The sequence below is a fragment of the Aquarana catesbeiana genome, linkage group LG09 (genome assembly GCF_042186555.1).
Source record: "Aquarana catesbeiana isolate 2022-GZ linkage group LG09, ASM4218655v1, whole genome shotgun sequence".
Lineage (NCBI taxonomy): Eukaryota > Metazoa > Chordata > Amphibia > Anura > Ranidae > Aquarana > Aquarana catesbeiana.
This window is the reverse complement of record NC_133332.1, coordinates 252961571-252984173: the sequence shown is the minus strand read 5'-3', so window position 1 is coordinate 252984173 and position 22603 is coordinate 252961571. Positions and strand designations below refer to the sequence as shown.

Here is a 22603-nt window from a genome sequence, read left to right as displayed (position 1 = left end):
TGGGGTGTACTTAAAAAAAAAAAAAATAAAAAAAATTGTAGAGCTATTCAACCTGTAAAACTGCATGTGTGTTCATTCTGTGTGAATGGAGGTAATATTGAATGTTAGACTTTTTTTTTTTTCTTCTGGTCAAGTGGTATTCAGGCCACTACATGGAGTTGACAAAGTAAACAAGTATTTATTTCTTTGGCTCCACCTAGTGGACCCAATGAGGCATTTTCCTAAATTGCTCATCCTGGAGGATTAGACAAAATTGAGAGCCTGATCCCCAGTCAGGCGACCAAGAAATTGGGGGGCGTATTGGACTTACGGTACAGTACACAGAACAATATCCTGGAGGAAAAAAAAAATTCAATTTTGCCCCCATTTGCACAACACGAAGAACAGTTTTAATAGGATGAATGGCTCCACAAATGTTATATAAATACACCCCTACGTACTCTTGTACAGTACATTGCAGGCAAGAAAGAAGGGGTGGGGCTTCAGAAGCTATGCTATGGTAATTGGTACTCAGGAGGTTCCTGGTCACCAGTCAAGGATGCGCGATAATAAGCCTGTGTTGCCAATAGCAGCCAATCAGATTCTAGCTGTCCTTTTTTTAATTGCAAATTACAAAGTGCCAGGTAGAATCTAGCTGACCGCACTCTTTTCTTTTGGATAACTTTTATATGTCAGGCCTGTCAGAATGATTATTGGCAGTATCAAAGATTATTGGTGGAGTTGCTTCATGAAGACCGCTGGTCTTGGTGTGGTGAGCCTCAGAACGTGGTGGTTAGGCGTACATAGTGATGTATTTCGGCTCCATGTTTCCAAAGTAGGTACGCTCCCACTCGCTCATTAGATCAAAGTGCAGGGGTCGGTGGCAGAAGTTGCACTCGGCAGCAGATGGTGATTTCAAGGGCATTCCGACTTCCTTCCATGTGTGTACCAGGCTCTCTGTGAAACAGAAAGATGCAATGCTATTAAAGTCCTCCAGTTGGGATGAAGCCACCAGAAAATATACCAAGGAGTCTATTTGTTAAATGTTTGCACAGCCACAGTGGAAAATTGCCGTATTTTGTCTAATATGATTTCCTAAGATTGTAATCGCCATCTAGTGGCCACAATGCCTTATTTTCTTGACCTATACATATCAGGAAAATGCTTGATTCTGGCCACTAGATGGCTCTTATGATCATAGGAAATATATGAGCCTAAATATGACAACTTTTCATTGCAATTTATGTTCATCATATTCATACAGCATGTTATTTTTTTTTTTTTAAATAAATAGACCCATAATGTCAGATTATGAGTACCTTGAGGCTCTTTTTGACCGAGAACTCCAGCATGACTTGTACACTGAAAATGGTGCTAAAGAAGTCAGTGAGGGGAAGTTTCTAGGACCCAAAACATAGGACCAGGGTGTGATCTTAGCTTTTAAACGTTAAGGACTCATTTACACTTGCTTCAACTTTAACACACATTTTAGCACCTACCGCTTTAACATTTTTGATGTGTTTTTGATGCTTCGGTGATGTTTTTTTTGAAGCTTGGAAAATGCCTTGTGTGTGTTGATCTTCTATCGGCTTTAAAGGGCTCAGTAGAACCCCCCCGACTCAGTAGTACCCCTCTCAGGAGATCCCTAACTCATTTGTAACTCCAATCCAACAGATCCCCCTGCTCAGTATTACCCCAGCTTTGCTGATGTCCCACTCAGTAGTACCCCCAGCTTTGTTGATCCCCCTGCTCAGTAGTTGCCCCAAGCTCTGCTGATCCCACCTCTCTCTCTTCAGTCCCCGCTCACCTCCCGCTATATTGCTCTAATGCTGCTCACCACATGTGGCTTCTGCTAGTTTCTCCTGCTCTAGACCCCCAGCTCTGTTGATCCTCCATCGCTCAGTCCTCTGTCTCTCCGGTCCCTGCTCACCTTCCGCCTTCCCATGTTGCACACCACGTGTGCCGTGTGCTAGTTGCTCCGCTAAAGTCCCAACCCTGTTCACCCAGGTGCTGTTAGCGAGCGTTGTCATAGACTTCTATGGAGGCTTTGGAGACGCTTTGAAGCACCAAGAAAATGACACGGGGTATAATTTATGAAGCAAATGCAACATGTGAACAGGATTGTAAGGTAAGCATTTTATTTAGTTAGAGGTGCTTTGATTGGCATTTGTAGTGTTTTAAAAAAGTGTGTCCAATGCCACATTTTGAAGCAAGCCTAAATCAGCCCAGCGTCCATCCTGACCCAACTATTGATTATGACCAATATTAGATGCATTATGGAAGCGTTTATAATCTCCTATAGAATATTCCTTACCTACGAAGTAGCTCATCATGGCAGGAGTGTGGTGAGGGGAGGGAGCCAACCTGAGCAATTCTTCTCCACGGGGAACAGTTGGGTAGTTGATGGCTTGGACGTAGATGTTGTTCTCAGACAGAAGTGTGTCACAGATCCTGGTGTTCATGGCGGCATTACCAACCTGTCATGCAGGACAAAGTAAGAGAAGTGTAAACGCTGCCCCATATTCTATATTACTTGAGTGATCATCCAGCATAGGTTATTCTGTCTATTTTTATCTGTCTATGTGCAACCTCAGTTGAGACCACAACGGTGTGATAGTTTATCAGAACAAAAGGCAGCTAGGTCTAGTACAGATGCCTTTGTCCTAAATGCTTGCAAAGGAGCAAACAATAAAACAATATCCCAAGGGACTTTTTATGAAGGTCAGACAAGTACAAATACCATGTATAAAAGCAGATTCTTATACTGTGTTACATAGAAAAAAGTTAAAAACAAAAGAATACACCAAACCTAATTCTTACAATTTTTATATTTGATATAGATTATATACTCTTTTCTTCAAAGCTGACAAGGTTTGTGTAATGAATAAACATAAGAAACATTTCAACGCGTTTCGTGGAACACTATTCACCTCAGCAGGAGTTTGATGTTTCTGACAGGGTGTAGATGATGATAGTAGCCAAAACTTTTAACCAATCTGTAATTGTAACAATTCAGAGATTAACTAACAAATGGAGAGTCTGTCCTGGGTGCTGAGGAGATGGGGCAGGCTAAGAGTCGCTCCAAGTGGTGGAGATCATTGGGCAGGTGTGGCTAATGCACCAGATCAAACCAAACTCATCCATGGTGACCACCAATACTGGACCAAAGGTTATGTGAAAAAAACAATGAAATTGGGCAAAATGAGGCAAAAAAAGGCTAATGTTGCACATCACCTTTGGTCCAGTATTGGTAGTCACCATGGATTTTCTGAGTTTGGTTCATTTCATCTGGTGCATTAGCTACACCTTGAAAAGGGGTGTGGGGCCTCTGAAACTCATTGTACACGCACTCTGTCATCCTCTGGTGCTCGCCAGGTTCCTTGAGGAAGGCCAGAGGACACCGCCAATGCTCCATCCACCAGGCGGGTCCGGCTTTTTACATGTGTACATGACAGCCTGCTGACTCTGTGATCCAGCTTCATGCACACTGATTCCCTCCATGTCCAAGCAACACGTCTTTAACCTTGATGTACGTGGATAATTTGTTTGAATTAATTAAATAATTAATTTAATTTAATAAATGATACTATGTTTTAGTAATTCCTGACGTTTGGTTACCTTATATTTTCCATATGCTTCTGAGGATCCTTTGCAGATCTAATGTGCCTTAGTTGCGAAACTTCCTGACCGGTTCATCTATCCCTGATCTCCAACCTGACCTTATTGATACCACAGATGGCTGACTGTTTGATCCTGAGCCATCAATGCCATGTCACCTTACCAGTTTGGATCATCATCTCCTGGAACCAGCACATTTTTGATCTTATTCATTTCCAAGTGCCTTTAATTTTCATATTTTCATGAACAAATTTTGGGACTGAGAGACTCTGTTGATTTAACTCTTAGGCTGTCCCCTGTCTACTCAGCCCCCGGGACAGACTCTCCATTTGTTGGCTGATCTTATTGTTCCGAATGCAGGTCAGAAACCTCAAATTCCCGTGAAGTGAATAGTGACATCTATGATATATCTTATGTTTGCTTGTTGATCTTTATACAAACCTTGTCAGCTTTGAAGAAGAAAGTGTACATTCTGTATCAACGTGAAAATTGTAAAAAAAATTTGTTTGGTGCATTCCTTTTGTTTTTAAAATTTTTTAAAAATTTTCTATGTAATAAAGTAAAATAATCTACTTTTAATTATATTTGTACTTGTCTAACCTCCATAAAAATTCCCTTGGGCAATTGTTTTTTTTTTTTTTTTTACTCTTGTGAAGGTTTATTAGACTAGCCAACTGGGACACTTTCATTTACCGTAAAGCTGGCCATCCCCAAGTAGAATTTCATTCATATGGAAACTTGTTCATCAGAGCTTTTCCATATTTATGTCAACTAATATAGTTCATAAACCCTTAAAATTTTATGTAGACCTGCTACTTGAGTGGAATCCCAGCCGTAGGTTTTTTTGTACCTAAAATATTACAACATGTACAATTTTTCCTGAATGAAGGCCAAATTCACAGTTAAAATATCATTCAATAAAAAATTTCCATCCTGCGCCTTTGAATTTACTCATCACCAGGGTCAAAATTGATCGTCAATTGATGTCAAACCATTGGGACATTAAATGAACTGAACATTTTGAAAATGAAAATTTTTGAATGAAGTTCTACTAGCATATAGCCAGCTGTAGACTAGGGTGGGGTATTTAAATGTCTGTTGGTGAGCACTGATTAACAAAGGAGCACTTGGGGAAGATATCAGAAAAAGATTAACACCTTGCAGGCCTTGTGTGTGACCGGTGATAAAAATCTGCCTACTGAGGCTCCAGTGGTTTTATCTCTCGAAAGAAAACTTGTACCTCTGTAGGATTGGCTGTTCACCAGTGATCCTCAAAATACACATTTAGATTGTATCAAGCAGTGTCTATTATTACTGTTCTGTTGGGTTTTTGTAAATTCAAAGTGTACGGTCCATATTGTTTGGGTTTAACATGCTTTTATTCTTCTATACAAGTTCTGTCCACAATTTTCCACCCAGCTCCTTGGCAAGTGTTGAATAAAAAATCAACTTTTGGTGAGCTGGGGGTTGCCGACAGGCCACCACAACTCAAATTTCAGTCAACTCAGCAGGAATCGGCCAAAATGTGAGCCATGTAAGGCCAGCTTTAGGCTTAATAGAGAGGTTAAAGAGACAGTGGGGTTGTTTTTCTAAGACTGGAGAGGGCAAAATCTGGTTCAGCTGTACATAGAAACCAATCAGCTTTCAGATTTTTTTTTTTTTTTGGCAAAGCTTAATTAAACAAGCTAAAGTTAGAAGCTGATTGGCTACCATGCCCAGCTGTACCAGATTTTGCACTCTCCGGTTTTAGTAAATCAACCCCAATGTCACCTTGCCCATGCAGGACAAAGTGAGAGTCTCTGGGCAGAGTGCATCACCCTCCCTCTGCATGCTGCTCCTTCACAGCCAACGACAATTGGAGAAGCCTGTGGCAGCGCTACCAGCCGATAGTTGGGCCCAAGCACTATCACATGAACATGTCTTCACTGCTCCGCCCTGGATATCGACACTAGTCTTTAAGTTCTAGAGCAGTGAGGGAGCACTGGTAGAGGGTGTATAAGTTATAAGAGGGGTCAGGTTGGCTAGGGCACTGTGTCTCTTTAAGGCTGGTTTCACATGGGCGGTCAGATCATGTCCCCCTGTCAGTTTTTCAGGTGGAGGTGATCAGACCAGCTATTGCCTTCTATGGAGCGGCAGATGTCAGCGGACATGTGTCCAGCGGATTGGATGACAGGCAGATAGAAACAGACAGGCGGGTCTGTTTCCTTTCCGCCTGCCCCATGGAGAACAGTGGGGCTGTTTTGGATAGAGTGGAGAGGGATTAAAACACTGGTTAGGTTTTTACTACTGTCTGTGTCTCCCCGTTAGGGAGATTCACCCTCTGTATTTGTATCATTGAAAGTAAAAGAAAACACCAAATTTTGGATTGTCCCCAAGAAAGTAATATAGGGAAAATCATTCAATGGGGACACATGTTCTGGTGACCAGGGGGGCCCTAAGGGATTGCAGTGATTTCCTTTCACTTCCTGTTTGGCTATGGAACACAGATGGCAAAAAAAACGCAAGGGGTTATAACCCTCCCTTACTCTATCCAAAGATAAAAGTTCTGCCTAATTATGACCCCTATAAGTTTTTTTTGCTGCTTGTCTCCCTTTGGGGAGATTTTCCTTTGCTTCCTGTCCTAGAGACACAGCAGGAAGTAAGAGAAGATCTCCCAAAAGTGAGGGTAAATCCCCTTTTTAGATAAGCTTGTAAGGGTGTTGCAGCAGCAGTAATTCACACAGGCAGATGCAATAGAAGACTTGTATTAAAGTAATACAGTAACACTTCACCAAAAACAAACCCGTTGGGAATGTTACCCAGCTAAGTGCAGGCGCAGTTTCCAGCAATGTGAAAGAAACATATTTCAGCTGGACTGACAGCGTCTGTTGAGAGGGGACAGAATGTGGCCTGGCCGTCTAGCACCTAATCAGGAAGGTCTCCAGAAGAGTTGTGACCCGACACTTTCCCTCCTCATCAGGAACCTTTTCCTAACGATAGTACTGTCCCTAACAGAAATCGTACCTTTCCCCACCCTGCCACTTGCAAAATGCTGGGAGCCAGGGCCTTAAATAGGCTCTGCCTGACCCAAGATGGCTGCTCAAGTCAGATGGGGCAGCGGCATCTAATTGGATGACTTCCCTGGTGACCCAGGAAACCATAGAGGAACCATCCTCCTGACTTCCTCTCCAGCTGCAGTGCTGCTGCGGAATAGCACCACCTGCAGGGAAGAAAGTAGACTGCAACTGCCTACCAGCTAATTTAGTTATTACCAGAACAGGTCTCCCACAGCGAAGATTCTGCCTTACCTCCAGTCTCTGTACCAACAAAAAAAAATTTTGGATTTCCCATCGTTTTTAATACTAAGGGCAGTGGTCACCAGGATCAATAGGTAAAAGTAGGGTAGACTCTTGGGGCGGAATACAGACATATGTGGTACTTTCTAGACATTTGTGGTGCTTTCTCTTCGCTGCATTTGACTTTTATTTTTGAGTCTCATGGCCATATACAAAAGTTTAATGACGTTATAAGGAACCCAGCTCCTTAGAACAGGAGTTAACACCCCAACATGCAAAACCAATTCGGAATTTCTGCATACTTTGACATGTAACCTATACATAGGGTGCCCTTGACTAAGACACACCAAAGCATTGCAAGCAATGATATCAACTCACCCGTATGGGGATGATGTGACTTGGGCAGTTGATGACAGGCAGCCCAGCATCCATTAGAAGTTGGCGCATGTGCTTGACGTTACGCTGGTGGGCACGTCGGAGAGCTTGCCCCTCTTCACTCTTTAAGACACGCACAGACTCCAAAGCTCCGGCCAGCACCATGGGAGGGAGGGAGGTCGTAAAAATGAATCCGGCAGCATAAGAACGCACTGTGTCTATGAGTGCAGCGCTGCTTGCTACATAGCCACCAACACAGCCAAAAGCCTTTCCTGAAAGATCAAAGAATGGAGAATTTAATAGCTCATGTTTCGAGTGACTAGACAAAATCACCTGCCCATTGAAGTATTAGAGTTTTCTTTATCTCTCCATAAAGTGACCCTTTATATCAGGGATATGCAATTAGCGGACCTCCAGCTGTTTCAGAACTACAAGTCCCATGATGGCCACAAGCACACCCAGAGGCAGAGCATGATGGTACTTTTAGGGTTGCAACAGCTGGAGGTCCGCTAATTGCATATCCCTGATATAAAGGGTCACCTACACATCAATCTCTTTATAAGCAGCAATGAAACTTGAAGCCCCATTCCACCTTCCAAGCACACCCAAAATACACCTTGGGATCTATTTATTTATTTATTTACTGTGTGAATCCCTCAAGCATTCACAATTCAATCGTGTATAATAACTGTAATGTGTCCAATATGTTTATTTGCTATGATCGTCAGCTCCACCTAGAGGGCTTAATGCGGTATTTAACTGAAATACCGCAATCAGGGAAATACAATATTATGGCCACTAGATGGCGTTGCCAATCATTGTAAATAAACACATTGGGTACATTTATGACAGCTGTGTGAATGCTTAAAGCATATGCACAGCAAATTTTATATATATATATATATATATACCCCTATGTGTTTTGGGTGGCTAGGTTGACTCTTCTACCCATATAAGTATTTTAAAGTAGAACTGTATGCAAAGCTTTTTTTTTTTTTGAAACAAGAAAGCTGCGGATGACGGAGGCACGTAAACTGACCAGGGTGTCAGGGCTCAGCAGCCATGATGAACCGTGGTCAGTTTACCGGGGGGAGGGGGCAGAACCAGGCAGGATCAGCCAGGTATTTCAGGTGATACAGGGGGCCAAATGACACAGCACAAGCACTGTGCTGTATAACATTCTTTAAAGGAGCAGGATCCAATTTTTTTTTGTTGGGGTTAACAAATGCTTTAAGACCTGATTGGCAGAGAGGAGAAAGTACCGTATTGCCCGTCTAGGAGGAGACGCAGGGGAAGCTGCCAAGGAGTAGGAGACACAGGAAGGAGCCGAAGCTGCCTGCAACCTAGATGGGATAAGTGCGGGGGGAGACGAGCGAGCACGGTGCAGCACCAGCCTCCACTGGTTATAAGGCCTCCTTACTGCCTGTCAAATTCCCACTGAAAAACAATCTGAAAACTGCTCTTTAGAGGGCACCACACGTCTAAAGAGAGTCCAAAGATCTGAAGACATTAAATCATTAGCATTTTTAAAATGAGATGCCTGTGTTGGCAGCCTCTCTGTTTCTCTCTGCACAGTTTAGTGCAGCTCTATAAAGAGTATTAAAGTCTTCATTTATCATAACTGGGCTTTGTTTTTTTACCCCTAGTAAATGTCAGGCATAGTATATAGTGGTATATGTCGGCCAGTGCTCAGCACAGCTGATTTGGGTCCTGCTTGTGTGAACACACCCAGTCTGCACTGACGACTCTGATAAGGCACTGGATGCAGATATCTGCCACACCCAGAGGCTGTGGTACATGGCAACCAACACACGTCAGAGCACATTTTTCAGCTACTGCTGAACAAAGATTACTAGTATTTTTTAAAAAGATGGTTTAGCAATGCCAGCCTCTCTATATAGTTACATAGTTACATAGTAGGTGAGGTTGAAAAAAGACACAAGTCCATCAAGTCCAACCTATGTGTGTGATTATGTGTCAGTACTACATTACATATCCCTGTATGTTGCGGTCATTCAGGTGATTATCTAATAGTTTCTTGAAGCTATCAATGCTCCCCGCTGAGACCACCGCCTGTGGAAGGGAATTCCACATCCTTGCCGCTCTTACAGTAAAGATCCCTCTACGTAGTTTAAGGTTAAACCTCTTTTCCTCTAATTGTAATGAGTGGCCACGAGTCTTATTAAACTCTCTTCTGCGAAAAAGTTTTATCCCTATTGTGGGGTCACCAGTACAGTATTTGTAAATTGAAAGCATATCCCCTCTCAAGCGTCTCTTCTCCAGAGAGAATAAGTTCAGTGCTCGCAACCTTTCCTCATAACTAAGATCCTCCAGACCCTTTATTAGCTTTGTTGCCCTTCTTTGTACTCGCTCCATTTCCAGTACGTCCCTCCTGAGGACTGGTGCCCAGAACTGGACAGCATACTCCAGGTGCGGCCGGACCAGAGTCTTGTAGAGCGGGAGAATTATCGTTTTATCTCTGGAGTTGATCCCCCTTTTAATGCATGCCAATATTCTGTTTGCTTTATTAGCAGCAGCTTGGCATTGCATGCCATTGCTGAGCCTATCATCTACTAGGACCCCTAGGTCCTTTTCCATCCTAGATTCCCCCAGAGGTTCTCCCCCCAGTGTATAGATTGCATTCATATTTTTGCCACCCAAATGCATTATTTTACATTTTTCTACATTGAACCTCATTTGCCATGTAGTCACCCACCCCATTAATTTGTTCAGGTCTTTTTGCAAGGTTTCCACATCCTGCGGAGAAGTTATTGCCCTGCTTAGCTTAGTATCGTCTGCAAATACAGAGATTGAACTGTTTATCCCATCCTCCAGGTCGTTTATGAACAAATTAAATAGGATTGGTCCCAGCACAGAACCCTGGGGAACCCCACTACCCACCCCTGACCATTCTGAGTACTCCCCATTTATCACCACCCTCTGAACACGCCCTTGTAGCCAGTTTTCAATCCATGTACTCACCCTATGGTCCATGCCAACGCACCTTATTTTGTACAGTAAACGTTTATGGGGAACTGTGTCAAATGCTTTTGCAAAATCCAGATACACCACATCTACGGGCCTTCCTTTATCTAGATGGCAACTCACCTCCTCATAGAAGGTTAATAGATTGGTTTGGCAAGAACGATTCTTCATGAATCCATGCTGATTACTGCTAATGATACCGTTCTTATTACTAAAGTCTTGTATATAGTCCCTTATCATCCCCTCCAAGAGTTTACATACTATTGATGTTAGGCTAACTGGTCTGTAATTCCCAGGGATGTTTTTTGGGCCCTTTTTAAATATTGGTGCTACATTGGCTTTTCTCCAATCAGAGGGGCTCTTTCACACAGGTGGCAGTCTCCACCACCCTCTGAAAAGCAATCAGTGGTGGATTGCTCTTTGTGGGCAGTAAGAAGGTATTAACCTCCAATATTATACTGAGACTTTACAGGCAACTGGAAAACCAAAAATTGGATTTGTATAAAAAACACTTCTGCCCTGTCTGCTGTGACACCCCGTTCTGTTCAGCCTGACACCAACTACTAGATGCTTGTTTCTTTTGTCAAGCTCGGCTGGGTGACCCTTGCAAGGATCATGCATTGGGCCCTGAATGTAGGGACGCACGACTATCTCCATCATATGGCAAAAGTGAATTCTGCTTTTATACTTCAATGGCTGTAGCTTGTACTGCTTATCATGAATTAAATGAAATGCTGTGACTCTCTCCCAGAATACCCCTGAAGAAAGGATTGAATTCCTCCTGAAACGTGTCTGGATGGAGAGGAGATACTGTCACTAAAGTCTATGTATATGTTGACACTATTCAGCCGTTTCATTTGTGATACATTTTAATAGTCTGAAAGGACACCTATATTTTATTTAAATGTATTTAATAAACTTTTTTAATTTATATTTTTTGTACAAATAAAATTGTTGGTTTCCCAGTTGACTATAAAGACCCAGTATAATAATGGGGTTTACTACCTTCTTCTTATCAAGTTTAGGGATGTAGGCAACATACTTTTTGGTTTTCCTGGCTGGTTCTATTTCATAGGGCAGTAGAGCAGGGGCTGCCAGACATTTTGGAGGTGATCCTGCCACCCATAAAAAGCCTTTTTGGGGGGCTTTTTTTTTAAACCCCAAAGGGGGAATTTTGTATTGAAATACCATGGTGCAACCGCAAGCCTATCCAAGCTGGACCAATGTAAATGCAAAAAAAAAAACACATACACAGCAGCATTGGCTTACCCAGTGTTCCAGAGATAATGTCCATCTTGTGCATGACTCCATCTCTTTCTCCGACACCTGCACCACGAGCCCCATACAGACCCACTGCATGCACCTCATCCACAAATGTCATGGCTCCATATTTGTGTGCCACATCACATATCTCTTCCAGGGGGCAGATGGCACCTGAATATGAAGACAGGATAACATAAATGAGACTGTGGGAATGGTCTAAACTACCCATTGCCAAACAGGGTTCCTCTAGAGCAGAGGTCTCCAAACTGGGGGCTGGATGCGGCCCTTTGCTTGCTTTTATCTGGCCCTTGGGGCACAATTCCTCCCAATGTCACCAACAATGGGGCCCAATGACACCAGTTAGGCACAATTCTTACCAATGATACCAACAATGGGGCCCCATTTCTCCCACTGACTTTTCCACTCCCTATGGCCAGTCCGGTCCTCCTAAAATCTGAAGGACAGTAAACTGGCCCTTTGTTTAAAAAGTTTAGAGACCCCTGCTCTAGAACTTGCACAGGGTTCCTTGAGCTGTGGCAGACTGACCTCCCATTTGATGATGCCTGCATAGCTCTAGGATCATGACACCAATTTATTTTTGTGGCAGTCTGCCCACCACTATAAGGAGATCATTTATTTTACTACTGACCACCCATGTAAGAGGCATTATTGACATTGACTCCTGAGGAATTGTTTTTGGTATTTGTCCCCTGATACCTGACAATTATTTTAGGGGTTCCTCTGGGCTAAAAGGCGGTATTTGGATATATGAATGGCCGGTTACAGAAAAGCATCCATTGTTATGATGATAATAGGAAAAATACTAACTTGCAGCAATTTTAGACCTCATGGACCCAGGCATAGAAAATTATGCAGGATCTTGAACCTAAGCTAGGGTATTGGAGAGGCGTACAAACACACACCAACAATCCTCGATGTGACCAAAAATGGCCATATTGGGCAAACATTCTGTAATGTACCTTTAACCTATTTCTGCTCAGTGATTTGTGACTTATCACCCAGTAGGCCTCAGTTGCTACAAATGAAAAAAAAAGAATAGGTTCTTGATGGAAGTGGGCCCTTTTGATGTTTTCCTTTTTATGAAAGGACCTGTGACAATGATAACTTCTCTAACACTATAATAGTTTAGATGTCCATGTAGACAACAATAATTCCAATATGAAGGCTGAGGACTTACCATCCATAGAGTGGACAGTCTCAAATGCAACAATCTTTGGCTTCTTCGGGTCTGACTTTTTGAGCAGTTCTTCAAGGTGATCAGGGTCATTATGGCGGAAAACGTACTTTGCCACACCACTGTTTCGGATGCCTTGGATCATAGAGGCGTGGTTTCCGGCATCAGAGTAAATCTCACAACCTGCAAACAATTCCAACATTTTCAATAGAATTGGAAGTACCCCAGCAGGATAGAGAGGTTATATATTCCTACTACAAATCATGTAACTGAGATCTTCAACACTCTCCAGTGCCTAGGACAAGCTAACCTATGGCTCCCCAATGAAGGGTTTTAATGTTGTCTTCCTATAATGGTACATTTATTGGCTGGATCAAGTGATGATTACTTTGCACCTACCTGGTAGCATCCTTGCCAATGTGAACAGAGTGGAGTCATTGGCGACAAAGCATGAAGAGAAGAGCAAAGCCGCATCCTTATTGTGCAGGTCTGCTAATTCACATTCCAGGTCCACATGGAACTTGCTGGTGCCTGAAATGTTCCTGGTTCCACCTGCTCCAGCTCCATGCTCCTTGAGAGTCTCCCTAAAGGCAGAAATTGTGTTTTTGGAGAATGTGATTGGCTGATTTGTATAGCAGAGGCAGTGCCTTACTATTATCATAGGAAAAGTTGGTACAATAAGCTACAAGAAAGAGCTAGTTAAAGGTCTGTTCTGCCTCCTGGGAAAAGTTACCTCTTGGGTAAGCTCTAGCTCAGACCTGACACAGGGATTTTTGGATGGGTTCTAGTAGTGGCCAGGATGGCCAAAAATGAGTGGAACTAAGTACCCTTAGAGCTAAATGAGCAAACTGCGGAATCACACTAAATATTTGCCTGAAACTTCCGTTTCATGTTAAAGGTCTACTTTATTACGTCAGTACTCACGCAATGCCTTGCAGCACCTTAGGGTGCCTACTCATGCCCAGGTAGTCATTGCTGCACCAAACGGACACTTCCTTCTTGCTGCCCTGGAGGTCAGAGAAATCCTCAGCGAATGGGTAGGCGTCAGCCCTGCGGTTCACAGTTTTGAACAACCGGTATGTGTGGTCCTGCCTCTTCTCCTCAATCCTCCGGTCAAAGAACTCATCGTAGCCGAAGGCAGCTCCACCTAAGAGGACACAGTATTTGCGTCAGAAATGCACATATAGTCTACTTCATGGTGACCGTGGTAGACAACATGGGTTACTCATTGAAGCTATGTAAATCAAAATTAACTTTATTCCACAAGACAAAACATACTGATGGCTCTCTTTGACGCATTGACCCGTACGGGCTTAGTTGTATTATGTGCAACCATCAATGTGTCTTGTGGAAGAAAGTTGATTTGATTTAAGTGACCTCATCAGTGTGCAGCTGCTTGTTCTTTCTATGGTATACACCAGTGGTCTCCAAACTGCGGCCTGCAGGCCGGATGTGGCCCTTTGCTTACCTTTATTCGACCCTTGGGGCACTGTTCCTCCCACTGATGTGAGGCACTAATCCTTCCACTATCACCAATGATGAGGCACTATTCCTTCAACTAATGCCCACATTGGGGCCCTATTTCTTCCATGGACACCAATGATTGGGCACTATTCCTTCCACTGACACCAATGATGAGGCATCAATTCTCCCACTAATACCACCAATTGGGCAGTACTGACCACGGATTCTATGTAATCCCCCCCCCCCCCCCAACCATTAATCCTGAGACATGGTCTACTCCCACTAATGCTGGGGCATTTTCTACTCTTACTAGCTACAGTCTGGTCCCCAAACAAAGTGTAAAGAACAGTAAATTGGCCATTTTGTTTAGAAAGTTTGGAGACTCCTGGTGTACACAGAGCATGGACAGGCTTATTTCTGGCCAGGCATCCTATCTTCAGGAGATGGAGGGGGTCACTAGAGCGCAGAGTGGTGAAACTTCTTTGCAAAATGCAGTACAATGCTTTGAAAAACAAGTGGTGCAATTTTGTATCTGTTTTTAGCAAAGCCGTTCTATATTTCTTGCAAAATCATGGCATCATACAAATATTTGTTTTTACATAAAGCTACAAGGTGTAACATAAAATTAGATATTCATGCAGCATAACACTTTAAATACATTTGGTCTGTACCTGTCATGTTTTCTTTGATTAGATGAGTGGGAGTGAGAGGGGCCCCAGTTCCAAGGTTTACTTTTTTCACTGGAGTACCAAGGAACTTCTTCTTCAGGCTGGACTGGACTTCATACAGGAGAGAACTGAGGACATCTGGAAGAGGAAAAGTCTCTTTACTACCACCATTGTTAGTAAAGGATGATACAGCACTTGAAACCGCTGCACTGATTCTTGGGGCGAGGCTAATAGACTAGGATAAGGCTTATAGACTAAATCAGTGATCTCCAAACTGAGGCCCGATGGCTGGATGGTGGCCCTTTATCTGGCCCTTGGGGTACTATTTCTCCCACTGATACCAAAAAAGGGGCAATATTTATTACACTAACACCAAAAATGGGGCACTATTTCTTCCACTGACACCAATGATAGGGTACTATTCCTCCCACTAATACTAATGATGGGGCACTATTTTTCTCACTACTACACATGATGGGGCACTATTCCTCCCATTGATACCCAATTTTGGCACACTATTCCTCCCACTAGTACCAATAATGAGGCACTATTCCTCCCGCTGACACCAATGATAGGGCACTATTCCTCCTGCTGACACCAATGATGGGGGCACTATTCCACCCACTAGTACCAATAATGGGGCACTATCTATACTTTGTTTAGAAAGTTTGGAGACCCCTGAACTAGATAGGCTGGTTTAAGACGCATAGACTATATGATATTCCTAAAGCCCAAGGGTTATGCTTTGCATCAAGAGGACCTGGTTAGGGTGTGCATGTGCATAGCTATACAATCACCTTGAGGATCTGATGACCTTGTGTGGTCAGAGTGGGAACTATATTTTCAATATACAGTATGTGAAAATGGCCTGCCTATGTCAATTTTAAATGTTATTTCTACCCAAATAACTAACCATGTAGCTGGACAATTATGGGTCCCTTGTGCATTTGGGCCCCATATCAGTCATATGGTCTTCTATGACTAGAGTTACATCCTTGGGTACATCGGGAAAATGGTGGTTTTGCATGAAGATTTATTATTTTGTGGCTGAAAACGCAGTTGTGTTTTTTTTTTTTTTTTAATAGTGCATCTTTCACACAGGTCTATTAATCAGACCTAAGAGAGGGACACTTTTGAGCTATAGACAGTACATACCAGTTTTGAAGGTTTTAAGATCCTCCTGCACTTCAGGCCCTGCCTTCTGGACAATATTACTCTCATCCCTCTCCATCTCTGTCTCGATAAAGGGGCACTTGGCACTGGCGGTGGCAGCTTGTGGAGCTGCTTGAGCCAGGGTGCGTCGGTTGGAGGCTCCATAAGAGACTGAAAAAAAATGTACATATTTAACTCTATGTAATATATGCTAAACAAATATTGTAGAATATACAGTACATTAGCGGCTTAGTTCACGAAACTTCAAACAAGGATAAGAAATTTTTTTTTCAGCTTCAAACATTTTTTTTAAAGGCTTATCCTGGTGTATTAGCTTTGAGAACTGGGGGGTATAGGATCCATATCCTGGTGTATTAACTTTGAGAACTGAGCGGTATAGGATACATATCCTGGCGTAGTAGCTTTAAGAACTGAGCGGTATAGGATCCATATCCTGGTGTATTAGATTAGAGAACTGGGCAGTATAGGATCCACATTCTGGTGTATTAGATTTGAGAACTGGGCGGTATAGGATCAATATCCTGGGGTATTAGCTTTGAGATCTGAGCAGTATAGAATCCATATTCTGGTGTATTAGCTTTAATAACTGGGCGTTATAGGATCTATATCCTGGTGTATTAGCTTTGAGAACTGGGCGGTAGAGGAACTATATCCTGGTGTATTAGCTTTGAGAACAGAGCAGTATAGGATTCATATTCTAGTGTATTAGCTTTGAGAACTGGGGGGTATAGGATCCATATTCTGGTGTATTAGCTATGAGAATTGGGGCGTATAGGATCCATATACTGGTGTATTAGCTTTGAGAACTGGGGGGTATATAGGATCCATATTCTGGTGTATTAGCTTTGAGAACTGGGTGGTATAGGATCCATATCCTGGTGTAGTAGCTTTGAGAACTGAGCCATATAGGATCCATACCCTGGTGTGTTAGCTTTGAGAACTAAGCAGTCTACAGCCACAAGCTTGTGTCCGCTTGACCATCTCACCTATATGAGCTTGTTGGCCATCCTAATCCAAAACTATGGGCTTTCCACGAGGTTTTGGAGTGAATTTGAGCCCAATTGTGATGTCATGTGCTGGTGTTGGGTGAGAAGACCTGGCTCGCAGTTGATTTCTTAATTCAGTCCAAAGGTGTTTGGTAGGGTTGAGGTCAGGACTCTGTGTGAGACACTTGAGCTCCTCCACACCAAATTTTTTTTACACATAGTGCATTCTTTGACCGTTTCTAGGTTTTGGCCATGACCAGCATAAACCATTGGTACATTCTTTCTTATAACTCATCTGTTATTGCAAAAATAGACCAGGATCTCTTCTATTATAATCTATCTCTCTGGCCCTGAGGCAGCCAGCCCCCTGTACTAGCAGTATATAGGTGACAGGTCTTCATTGATAAAATAGTAATCAGCTTTCAAAAGGGCGTCCACCCAGTTTATAGCATTATGACTTACTTCCAGTAGGTGGTGTGGAGTCTTTGGACCTCTGCTGGTTAGCTGCACTAGTGGACAAGGCGCGCGACACCAAGACTGGACAGCGCTCTGCACTGCGCAGGATGGCGGGTTTAGCTACCCGCAGGAACACTGAGGGGTCCCGAGTGTAGAAGGGACAGAGTTTGATGAAAGAAGCCATGTTCAAATATCAGGGTATCTGGGGGAAAAAAAGACATTGTGGGTAGGGGAAAACCGTGAGTTGCAGCATTAGTAAATGCTAATTTCATACATTTTAAAGTGCTTGTAAACCTTTACATATACCCAGTGTAGTGACTGGCCTCAGGTAGTATACAGAGATGACACAAATCCTCCTACATAGGCTTTACCTGTTTATCTGCAGACTTCTCTTCTTTCATTCAAAGTCTAGAATTTATACAGCTTGTCTGAGCTTTCAGAAAGCAGGGGGTGGAGAGTTAGACACTGCAGAGTTCGGTAAGGAGAGGTCTGAGAGCTGATTTGAGGGAAGGGACACCCCCCCCCCCCTTCAAACAGGAACAGAGATGAGGTTGTCAATCACAGGCTGTGTGCTGGGGTTCCCTCTCTTTTCACCTTTTTTTTTTTTTCTCTTGCTCTGATAGCAGAAGAAGGAAGCAGCAGACAGAAATCACACTTACTGCTATGGATTGACAGTCTGGGGACAGGGGGATTGTTATGTGCACTAGTAAAATTAACTACACTAACACATTGAAGCCAGCTAACACTTAAAAAGAAGTTACAGAAAATAGTTTTTTCCTTTTTGGGATAAATGTTTTACAATAATAGCTGATCATTGTAAGCACCCCTCTCAGTGGTAAATGGTTTGTCTCATCTCTGTCACTGATACAGCTTGTGCTTTTGAAAAATAGACTTAGGCCCGGTTCACACTAGTGAGACGTGAGAACCCTGCTAATCCGGTGCGGGTTCCCGCATCGCACACTGGTTCACACTGAGATCTGCAAACTGCTGTAGGTGTCAATGTAAAGTTAACGACACCCCCAGATCGGTTTGCAGATCGCAGTGCGAACTGTAAAATGGTGCCGGAATCGATTTTGAATGCAGCGATCCGATTCCAGTACGAACCAAAAAAAAAAAAAACGGGTCCTGCACCATTTTGGTGCGAATGCGATTTCAGCCATACAGTTTGTATGACTGAAATGGCATCGCACAGACATCGCATGTGGATGTGCACAGCAATGTGGTGCGACTCATATGCGATGTCACATCGCACTAGTGTGAACCGGTCCTAAAAAAAAAAAAAAAAAAGTAATGCAGCCGTTACATCTAAGAAGTGGTGGGCTGCAATATAATAAATGTTTGATTTTGGGTGTAATACCCTTTTATTCTCCTGTTCCTATCTCTGTGACTTTCGGGGGACAGGTTTTAGTGGTGACATAATCAACCGTTGCTCGATGTGTAATGATTTTGCTTGAGTAACAGTTAAGTGATTTGTTGAAATCTCACTCATTGGGAAAACACAAATAGTCATGTTGTGTACATCATGTGTAACCACAATCCTGCTTGTGGTTACACACGAGGGATCACTGGTAAAAAGGGGAACGAATGAAGGGCTGCAGGAAGATCTAAAACACTTAAGAAGATTGTACAATGCAGTGTATGCAGCGACCAACCGAAACCAATCGTATTGAACTTTTATCAGTTTACAGCAATAAGGAAACAATGAAAAGTGAGTTCTGATTGGTTGCTTTGGCTTACCACACCTTGCATGCTTCTCTCTGCTTGGTTGTTACAGCTGCTGTTAGTGGCGTCTGACGTTTTTTTTTTTAACTGCCTCTAAAAGCCCCTCCATGTTACCCTATGTGTCCATACACACATAAACTGAGGCGTTTGGAGGCATAAACCTTTAGGGGCCGCAGAAACAAAAAATGACAGCCTGTGCGTCCAGGAGCAGAGGCTGTTGAGCTGTAAAATGCCAAAAAAAACAGCATTTAGTCGCATTTTTAGGCGTTTTTACATTATAGGGAGTGTTTTTACTGAAAAACCGCCCATAAACGCTATTTAACCGCTTAAGTCCCGAGCCTCTTTTTGAGATTTGTTGTTTACAAGTTAAAATTATTATTATTTTTTTGCTAGAAAATTACTTAGAACCCCCAAAAAAACTATATATATATATTTGTTCTTTTTTTCTAACACCCTAGAGAATAAAATGGCGGTCGTTGCAATACATGATGTCACACTGTATTTGCGCAGCGATCTACAAGCGCACTTACTAGTAAAAAAGGAACGAATGAAGGGCTGCAGGAAGATGTAAGACACTTAAGAAGATTGTGCAATGCAGCATATGTAGCGACCAACCAAAACCAATCATATTGAATTTTTATCAGTTTACAACAATAAGGAAACAATAAAAAGTGGGTTCTGATTGGTTACTGAAAAACCGCCAAAAACACCTATAAACGCTATTTAACCACTTAAGCCCTGAGCCTCTTTTTGACCTGTCAAACCGCATGACAAGTCGCTCCAATGTGAATGAGGGCTAAAAAATACTCTTAAGGTCTGGTTCACACCAGATGCGGTGGGACTTTGTTGGGTGCCTATTCCAGTGCAGTCCCACCGTATAGACAAGGCAAAATGCATCGTCTCCTATGTGCTGAGTTTAGAGCAGCGCTTCATCACTGCTCTAAACTCAGCCGGATCAGGGGTCTATTAGACCCTTGATGTCTCATCTCTGCTCCGCTGAAGTTAATGGATTGCAGATCACACTCTATTAGTCACTTCCCCAACCGCTGTGACAGTTGAACCCATGGCAGGTTCTCTTTAACGAGACATCAGGGGTTTTTTCGACCCTTGATGTCTCATATCTTCTCCACTGAAGTTAATGGATTGAAGATCACGCTTGATTAGCCACTTTCCCAACCACTGTGACAGTTGAACCCATGGCAGGTTTTCTTTAATGAGACATCAGGGGTCTATTATATCCTTGATGTCTCACTTCTCCACTGAAGCTAATAGATTGCAGATCACGCTTTATTAGCCACTTCCCCTATCGCTGTGACAGTTGAACCCATGGCAAGTCCTTTTTAATGAGATATCACGGGAAATCTCCCTAAAGGGGACACAGATGGCAAAAACCCTCCCTTACTAGATCCAAAATGAAACTAAGTTTTACTTTTAGTTCTACTTTAAAATAGAAGTATGGGATTGGTTTTTATTTTGGAACCATACTTACCTAGCTGCAGGGCTTTTTTTCAAATGGGAACGCAGGGGGAACGCAATTCTGGCACCTCCAGGGCTGAATGTATGTAATGGCAAGGGGTGCAGGGGTGTGCTGCAGGGTCTGTTGATGGCTGCTGGGGGATCTATTGTCACTGGAGAGGATCTATTTTTCCAGAGGGGAGGTCTGTTGTTGCTGGCAGGGGATCTAATGTTGCTAGGGGTGGGTCTTATGTTGCTGGGGGGTGTCAGTTGTTGCTTGGAGGGATCTACTGTTGAGGGAGGGGTCTATTGTTGCTAGCTGCTGGAAGATCTGTTGTTGCTGCTAGAGGTTGATTGTTGCTGATGGAGGGGGGTGGTATTTTGTTGTAGGTGGTCCATTGTTGCTGGGGGGTTTATCGATGCTTGCTGCGGGGAGATCTATTGTTGCTGCAGGAGGTCTATTGTTACTGGGGAGGGGGGTATTTGGTTGTGGGTGGTCCATTTTTTCTGGGGGGATCTATTGTTGGCTGCAGGGGATCGATTTTACTGCTTTTTTTGTTATCTATAATAAGCTAAATACAACTTACTTAGTACCACAGATGTTACTTGCTCCTGTATTCTTTAAAAGGGGTGGTCTTGGGAGGTGGGTAGGGGGTGGAACCAAGGAACGGTGCTTGGAGGTGGGTAGGGGGTGGAACCAAGGAACAGTGCTTGGAGGTGGGTAGGGGGTGGAACCAAGGAATGGTGCTCAGAGGTGGGTAGGCGGTGGAACCAAGGAACGGAGCTCGGAGGTGGGTAGGGGATGGAACCAAGGAATGGTGCTCAGAGGTGGGTAGGGGGTGGAACCAAGGAACGGTGCTCGGAGGTTGGTAGGGGGTGGAACCAAGGACCGGTGCTCGGAGGTGGGTAGGGGGTGGAACCAAGGAACGGTGCTCGGAGGTGGGTAGGGTGTGGAACCAAGGAACGGTGCTCGGAGGTGGGTAGGGGACAGAGACAAGGGGTGACTTGGAAAAGGGGAGTTCCTGCACCTATTCTCTGAGAAAAAAAGCCCTGCCCATCTGTCCCCCGCCGGCTCTAACACTGAGAACCGAGCGATTAAACACCCCTGATCACTCAGTTCTCTTGGCTCCCTGGTGACTGTCAGTCACTGGCTCTCTGCTCTACCCCCCTCCCTCACTGGAGCGCTGGGCTGTGAAGGGGGCAGGAGCGGCTGAGTCAGGCTTTCAGCGGTGCCGGTCCAGGCATGTGGGCGGATCCCGACTTCATTGTTGCAATCTTTCCCAAGCCTGGACCAGCTCTGTGACGTCAGCCGTCAGTGTGCTTCAGCCCGCTGTCAGCTGAAAATGGGTCACAGGGGTGCAGAACGAACTGCACTCCTGTGATCCACAATAGAAGTACAGCCAAACGAGCTGTCCCTGTACTTCTCCTTTAAGTTTGCTAGGAGAGGGTGTCATGTGTTTGGTGAAGGAGACACTTAGTTTTCTTTAATCGTACATCACGGGACACAGAGCCATAGTAGTTACTATGTGGGTTATAGGCCACCTTCAGGTGCTGGTCGGAAGGGGGGCTAGAAACACCCCAAAAGAGGGCTAAAGGGATCTCCCTCAAGCTCTGAAAGCTAAAACTTATCTCTGCAATAGCATCCTCCCCTGAGAGGGGGTGGCTGGTCAGAGTGAGCCTTCAGGGGCCATGGAATGTTTGCAACTGTTTACAACACTGCAGCCCCTGCCTATATTTCAAAAAAGGGTTTCTCTCAGCCATGATAGGATGGGAAAAAGGTTAGCGACTTTAATCGCATCCCAGATTGGGTTAAAATGCGACAGATTCCATTCCATTACCCTAGGACCCTCAAACTGAGGATCTGGGGGCAGGAGAAGATGTTTTCTCTCAGAGAACCGTGATAAGGCTGATGACTTCTCTTCTGAGGGGTTATATGATCAGCTTCACATTGTGGGTGCAATTTCTTACTGAATTGGCCCGCTCCACATT

The 22603-nt window shown here is 43.6% G+C and overlaps 1 protein-coding gene across 1 annotated transcript in view; it reads right to left on the bottom strand.

Annotated features, from left to right (window-relative positions):
• The window catches only part of ALAS2 (5'-aminolevulinate synthase 2), a 37484-nt gene continuing 14881 nt past the window's right edge, over nucleotides 1-22603 (bottom strand). Inside the window, exons 2-11 of the mRNA XM_073600198.1 lie at nucleotides 17444-17639; nucleotides 15978-16145; nucleotides 14826-14960; nucleotides 13615-13837; nucleotides 13090-13274; nucleotides 12694-12873; nucleotides 11502-11666; nucleotides 7251-7519; nucleotides 2294-2456; nucleotides 1-936 (exon numbers count right to left, since the gene is read on the bottom strand). Of these exons, the coding sequence (XP_073456299.1) occupies nucleotides 773-936; nucleotides 2294-2456; nucleotides 7251-7519; nucleotides 11502-11666; nucleotides 12694-12873; nucleotides 13090-13274; nucleotides 13615-13837; nucleotides 14826-14960; nucleotides 15978-16145; nucleotides 17444-17621 (1830 nt within the window). The 5' untranslated portion in view covers nucleotides 17622-17639 and the 3' untranslated portion in view covers nucleotides 1-772. The remainder of the gene's footprint in view (nucleotides 937-2293; nucleotides 2457-7250; nucleotides 7520-11501; nucleotides 11667-12693; nucleotides 12874-13089; nucleotides 13275-13614; nucleotides 13838-14825; nucleotides 14961-15977; nucleotides 16146-17443; nucleotides 17640-22603) is intronic.